The sequence below is a fragment of the Procambarus clarkii genome, chromosome 66 (assembly GCF_040958095.1).
Source record: "Procambarus clarkii isolate CNS0578487 chromosome 66, FALCON_Pclarkii_2.0, whole genome shotgun sequence".
In the NCBI taxonomy this organism is placed as follows: domain Eukaryota; kingdom Metazoa; phylum Arthropoda; class Malacostraca; order Decapoda; family Cambaridae; genus Procambarus; species Procambarus clarkii.
Window position 1 is genome coordinate 20,967,209 of NC_091215.1, and position 6,528 is coordinate 20,973,736.

The 6,528-nt window shown below is 45.5% G+C and overlaps 1 protein-coding gene across 1 annotated transcript; it reads left to right on the top strand.

Moving 5' to 3' along the window:
- The first annotated feature begins 3,636 nt into the window (after positions 1–3,636).
- LOC138355247 (uncharacterized) lies at positions 3,637–4,458 on the top strand. The gene has a single exon (XM_069310110.1). The coding sequence runs from the start codon at positions 3,637–3,639 to the stop codon at positions 4,456–4,458; it is 822 nt and encodes a 273-aa protein (XP_069166211.1).
- Positions 4,459–6,528: the final 2,070 nt, after the last annotated feature.

Below are 6,528 nucleotides of genomic sequence, written 5' to 3' on the forward strand. Positions count from 1 at the left end.
ACCCCCTTCCCCACAGGTTAAGGAATCGACCCCCTTCCCCACAGGTTAAGGAATCGACCCCCTCCCCCACAGGTTAAGGAATCGACCCCCTCCCCCACAGGTTAAGGAATCGACCCCCTCCCCCACAGGTTAAGGAATCGACCCCCTCCCCCAGTGTCTGCAACGGAAGGAAGTCCGATAGTCTGAGGTTACATAACTTAGTTACTCCGACATCCTGCGTGGTGACGAATGTCTCATTATTACATCACACATTTAGGATCATTTGCCACCACTGTGTTCAGTGTCATATATTATCTCAGTCATTCGGATTATTTAACATTTGAACAGAGTCTGTGTGACTCGTGTGTTGAGTTTCGATGCCATTGTCTCTGCTAGGCTTGAGTATTTCGACATGTTCCGTACATGGTGCAGCCCGTCCTCATGAACAAAGGCCCCAAAGTCCATTCCATGCACTCGCCAAACCCCCTGTTTATGAATAAAAAACGGTTTACACACGAATCACAACTGATGACGTTCGAACAATCCCGAAACAAGTGCTTCACAGACGAATTTTGGTCGAACCACAACGCTGTAAATGCTTCACCCACGTACTACAAATACAAATAATCGCCAACAGAACCTAAACAACAAACCTAACTAATTCCTAAATATGTACAATATGCTAATATACAATAATTGTTTATATTTCAGAAAATTCCTATTTTGAATGAAAAGCGTGTTAACGCTGATGAATGCGTCTTTGGGGTCGACATCTGAACGGAATGGACCTGTCCTGAGGACAGGTTGATTGGTCAGTACACCCCATTATATAAGAGTGATTGCGTTGTGTATTGTGTCATGTACGTGTTACTGTGCATTCTCTTTCAGTGATCAATGATGTACCATTGTTGTGTACTTTGATGATAATAACTTTTCGAGATATTAATGTGTATTGTTCACGTTTTCATCTAAGTGTGTTATAATATACTGCTTTATACCACTCGCTTTCCCTTGCTTTTGTCAGTGCCAAAGAGAGTTATCACGAGTATTAAGCTCACTTTGTTGCCTCGCAAGTGGCTAATGAGCATTCTGGGTCTGGCGGATCCAATCCTGCTGGGTAATCCAAATTCCTTAGCTTCTGTTGGCAGTGAGACTCACTAACGTGAAGAACCGTCTGTAATAATGTTACGTTGATTTAAAAACTTGTATTTGGTTACAGCTTTCAGTAGATTCCTTCCCCCTCTGCTACTCTTTATATGACTCGTTTGCTCTAATAAAAGTTCTCGACACCTTCTCAAGGGTAGTGCTGCTTCACAGCCTGGCATCATTAATGAGGTGTATGACCCCGCTTTATGCTACGCCCTTTAGCGATAGTCGTTGTGGCTGGACGACGACGACGACCCCTTAACATACGATATCATAGTGCGTGAGATCATTACTTCGTGTCATTATCTCGTCCATTGACGTATCTGTGTTTTGTCGCTGGCTTTTTTTGCTAACTCAGGGGGGAGCCCATTGCCGATGCAAATGCAGGTCTAGGTGAGAACTTTATATTATACACAGGTTGTGTCTATTTGTTATAAAGATGAACTAGGCACGTTTCAGAAATGATAAAGCTTGTTCGTCAAGGTCGCGATGAAGGATATAATAACCTCTAATATTATCTTTCCACTTGTTTCAACTAGCTAAAGCCGGCGTCGACTTTGGGTTAAATTAAATTACTTGGGGCTAGCACGGTAGTTCCTTTGGCCTGTACTAAACGCATGCCTCTCCTTCTTTTCTCTAAACTGATTCTTCTACTTATTGCTCCGAAATCCTGCCTTCACGGGAACAGTAAGTGCATAGTACCCAGCCAAGTCAGTAATCGATGACGTAGGAGGAGAATGTCCCGACCAATCCCAGCTCTCTCTATTATCACTGAAACCTGACTGCTGCCTCGGCCAGGGACATGGTGGCTTCTGGGTAATAATGAACTATAGTGAATTAGTGAGATCTATATTGTCAGTGCCATATATAAGTTACCAAAATGTTTTACGGCCAATATCCCCTTATACGCCATTATTTCAAGTGAAAGTTTTTCCTATAATGTAGTAATATTATGGTGTATTTTTTCCCGTTATGGGTATTTTCTCTGGCAAATTAAACGCTGTAAAATATATTGCCAGATTAAGCACAGGACCCCAAGGCGGCAGAAGATTACTGATAGCACCGGAGGGCTCAATATGTGCATAATATGAGCTTTATAACACAGGAGTGTTCTGAGAGCCTAATGTTTACGCAGACATAACGGCCAGCTTTAAATGTTTAATTGTATGGATAATATTCCAGTCACGAGGAAAACTAATTAAATATTACCATTGTTATAAATTTTCCTGTTAATGAAATCCGCGTCTATAACTAGGATTCATCCACGACAGATGATATTTGGGTATAAATTTTACGACAGTATATTTTAATGATTGACATGTTTCATGCATCATGCCTAAAACATTCTGGTGGTGTGTTAGGCAGTCATTTTACGTTTTAATTGAAATTCATGTTTAGTTTTGTACTTACGAAAACACGTCAAAAGTAGAATCAGCATGTCCTTCATAAACGTTCCATAATAAGGGAAGAGAAAGACCAATATTGGAGGTAGAAGATAAGAGTTCAGGGGCTGAAGACGACACGGGCAATATACAGGACGTAGGGAACATTGAAGAGGTTAAACCACAGTTGTCAGCGGCGTAACACTACCCAACATAACTGCCATATTAACAACACGATTCTGCAGTAGATTGACAGCAACATCAGAGTAATGATCTTCCAGTTATTGACACTTGCTCATCAAGTAGGTGTCGCAGTGGAATACAAGTAATGACCAAACTATAGGAATAATGAAACGAACTTTCAAGGAGGGAAAGTGATTATTCAACTTTACAAATCCCTGGTTATTGTTGTTGTTGAAGATTCACTACCTGGAGCAAAACTTTCCAAGCAGCACGGGCTATGGTGAGCCCGTAGTGGACTTGTTAATACCTGGTGTGCTACCATCTGGACGTGTGTAACCAAGTATTTAGACCTTACATGAGAACATCATGTAAGGTCTCTTACATCTTGTCATCTTGTTGCTGTCTACATCAAGTTGTCTAACATAAGTAAGACAACTTACATCTCTCATACCAGGAGTGGTTGAGGGCCTCGGGACTACCAACACTACCAACCAGACTAGACACAACCGGTCTCATTAAGATCTTCAGAATATTGAACAAGTTGGAAGGTAAGAATCCTGACCACTTCTTTAAAAGGGTCAACTCTCACAAGGGGCAACAAGCTCAACGAGCCACAATGTGGACCAGAAAACAGGAGATGCTTTTAAACCCACGGGATCACTTACCCGCCGAAGCCATAAATACCAAGACACAGCTGGAATATCTCAGGATAAAGAGGACGTCAGGACTTTTGAAAAAAAAACTAGTTCCCTGCCTCCTTCGAGACCACTAGAGACGGTGACCCTCGGATATATGCAGGTAAATATGAGATAAGTAGACAATTTTTTTATTACGGGATCGATTTTGAGTTCCTTTCGATCAGTGGCAGTTATTCCCTTATGCCTGACGATAGTTAATAGAAAAGGAGAACCGGGGATGGCGACTTTCAAGACATAAGGATCACACAATGACGGCAACCTTCAGGAAGACCACCCTCGGGAAGACCACCCTCGGGAAGACCACCCTCGGGAAGACCACCCTCGGGAAGACCACCCTCGGGAAGACTACCCTCGGGAAGACCACCCCTCAGGAAGACCACCCTCGGGAAGACCACCCCTCGGGAAGACCACCCTCGGGAAGACCACCCTCGGGAAGACCACCCTCAGGAAGACCTCCCTCGGGAAGACCTCCCTCGGGAAGACCTCCCTCGGGAAGACCACCCTCGGGAAGACCACCCTCGGGAAGACCTCCCTCGGGAAGACCACCCCTCAGGAAGACCACCCTCGGGAAGACCACCCCTCGGGAAGACCAACCCTCGGGAAGACCACCCTCGGGAAGACCACCCTCGGGAAGACCACCCTCGGGAAGACCTCTCTCTCGGGAAGACCTCCCTCGGGAAGACCACCCTCGGGAAGACCACCCTCGGGAAGACCTCCCTCGGGAAGACCACCCTCGGGAAGACCACCCTCGGGAAGACCACCCTCGGGAAGACCTCCCTCGGGAAGACCTCCCTCGGGAAGACCTCCCTCGGGAAGACCACCCTCGGGAAGACCACCCTCGGGAAGACCACCCTCAGGAAGACCACCCTCGGGAAGACCACCCTCGGGAAGACCACCCTCAGGAAGACCACCCTCAGGAAGACCACCCTCAGGAAGACCACCCTCAGGAAGACCACCCTCGGGAAGACCACCCCTCAGGAAGACCACCCTCAGGAAGACCACCCCTCAGGAAGACCACCCTCGGGAAGACCACCCCTCAGGAAGACCACCCCTCAGGAAGACCACCCTAGGGAAGACCACCCCTCAGGAAGACCACCCCTCAGGAAGACCACCCTAGGGAAGACCACCCCTCAGGAAGACCACCCTAGGGAAGACCACCCCTCAGGAAGACCACCCTAGGGAAGACCACCCCTCAGGAAGACCACCCTAGGGAAGACCACCCCTCAGGAAGACCACCCTAGGGAAGACCACCCCTCAGGAAGACCACCCTCAGGAAGACCACCCCTCAGGAAGACCACCCTCAGGATAGGTGTCTCGGAGCCCTAAAACGCACATTCTGAAGATTAGCCAGAGTAATAAAGAGCAGGGAGCCTGAAGACAAGGCCACACCTCCCCCGACGGATGGCCCCATGAAATATTGGCAGAACGCCCCGGCTGCGCGCCCCGGCTGCGCGCCCCGGCTGCGTGACTCTCAATAGTCACCCATAACCTCACATCCATTTTCTTTTAAGTGGTGACTGGAATATATCGACCTACATGTTAAAAGGAAATTTTTTTTTTACAATACTATTTTGTTCAGACCTACAAGTCATGTGTTAGAGCAACTAACGATTGGATCTCATTCCTTCCTCACTATTGTGGCCTCGGGACATAGTCCTCGTCTTGATATCAACAGTAATCAATCGTATTTTGTATAGATCCTAATACAGGTTTAAAAGTTAATCTTAATTCATACATAATTGAAGTGAATTAAATATTGTTTAGTGACAAGAATCTTGAGTTGGAAATATATAATGTGGATTATTTGTTGAACTTTGATTGTTATTTCTATCTTATAAGAAATAAGTAAAAGTTTATTTCCTATGTTCAATTTATTGGGAAAGTTTTAGTTCCTAGTTTATTAGTTTAAACTAATCTTGCACAGCCTTTGCTTGCAACTAATATGTGAGAATTTTCTTGAATTGGTCTCTCAGATTTCCTGATTTGAGCCCTTCTCATTACACACACTTTGTGACATTTAATGTGTAGTGTGTGCAACCACACACTCGATAAACGGAGAAAACCTTTAAGGGGAAAATTCGAGACACTTTAATTTACGTTTTTGTGAATGTTAAGACGGATATGGGGCACCAGAACAACGGAATGTTATGAAGGGTATGGGGCACCAAGACAACGGAATGTTATGAAGGTATGGGGCACCAGAACAACGGAATGTTATGAAGGGTATGGGGCACCAGAACAACGGAATGTTATGAAGGGTATGGGGCACCAGAACAACGGAATGTTATGAAGGGTATGGGGCACCAGAACAACGGAATGTTATGACGGGTATGGGGGCACCAAGACAACGGAATGTTATGACGGGTATGGGTCACCAGAACAACAGAATGTTATGAAGGGTATGGGAGCACCAGAACAACGGAATGTTATGAAGGGTATGGGAGCACCAGAACAACGGAATGTTATGAAGGGTATGGGAGCACCAGAACAACGGAATGTTATGAAGGGTATGGGAGCACCAGAACAACGGAATGTTATGAAGGGTATGGGAGCACCAGAACAACGGAATGTTATGAAGGGTATGGGAGCACCAGAACAACGGAATGTTATGAAGGGTATGGGAGCACCAGAACAACGGAATGTTATGAAGGGTATGGGAGCACCAGAACAACGGAATGTTATGACGGGTATGGGAGCACCAGAACAACGGAATGTTATGACGGGTATGGGAGCACCAGAACAACGGAATGTTATGACGGGTATGGGAGCAACAGAACAACGGAATGTTATGAAGGGTATGGGGCACCAGAACAACGGAATGTTATGAGGGGTATGGGGCACCAGAACAACGGAATATTTACTTCATTCTTTTGACACACCTTTGTCATAACATTGCGGCCGCAGACAGCTGAAATTACAGGTTCAGCCTGTAAGGATCGGAGGTGATAAGGTGTGACTGAACTTGTGTTCAGAGTTTTGCAGTCGCTACTGTTCAGCAATATGTGACGCGCGTTAATGCTGTAAGTTTCCTGGCTACCTTTTCCATACTGCACTCTCTAGGCTGCTCTTTATATTCATGCTCACAATATTGTTATTCACTAAATCATGAAATTTAACTATCAGGATATTTTATAGTTAAG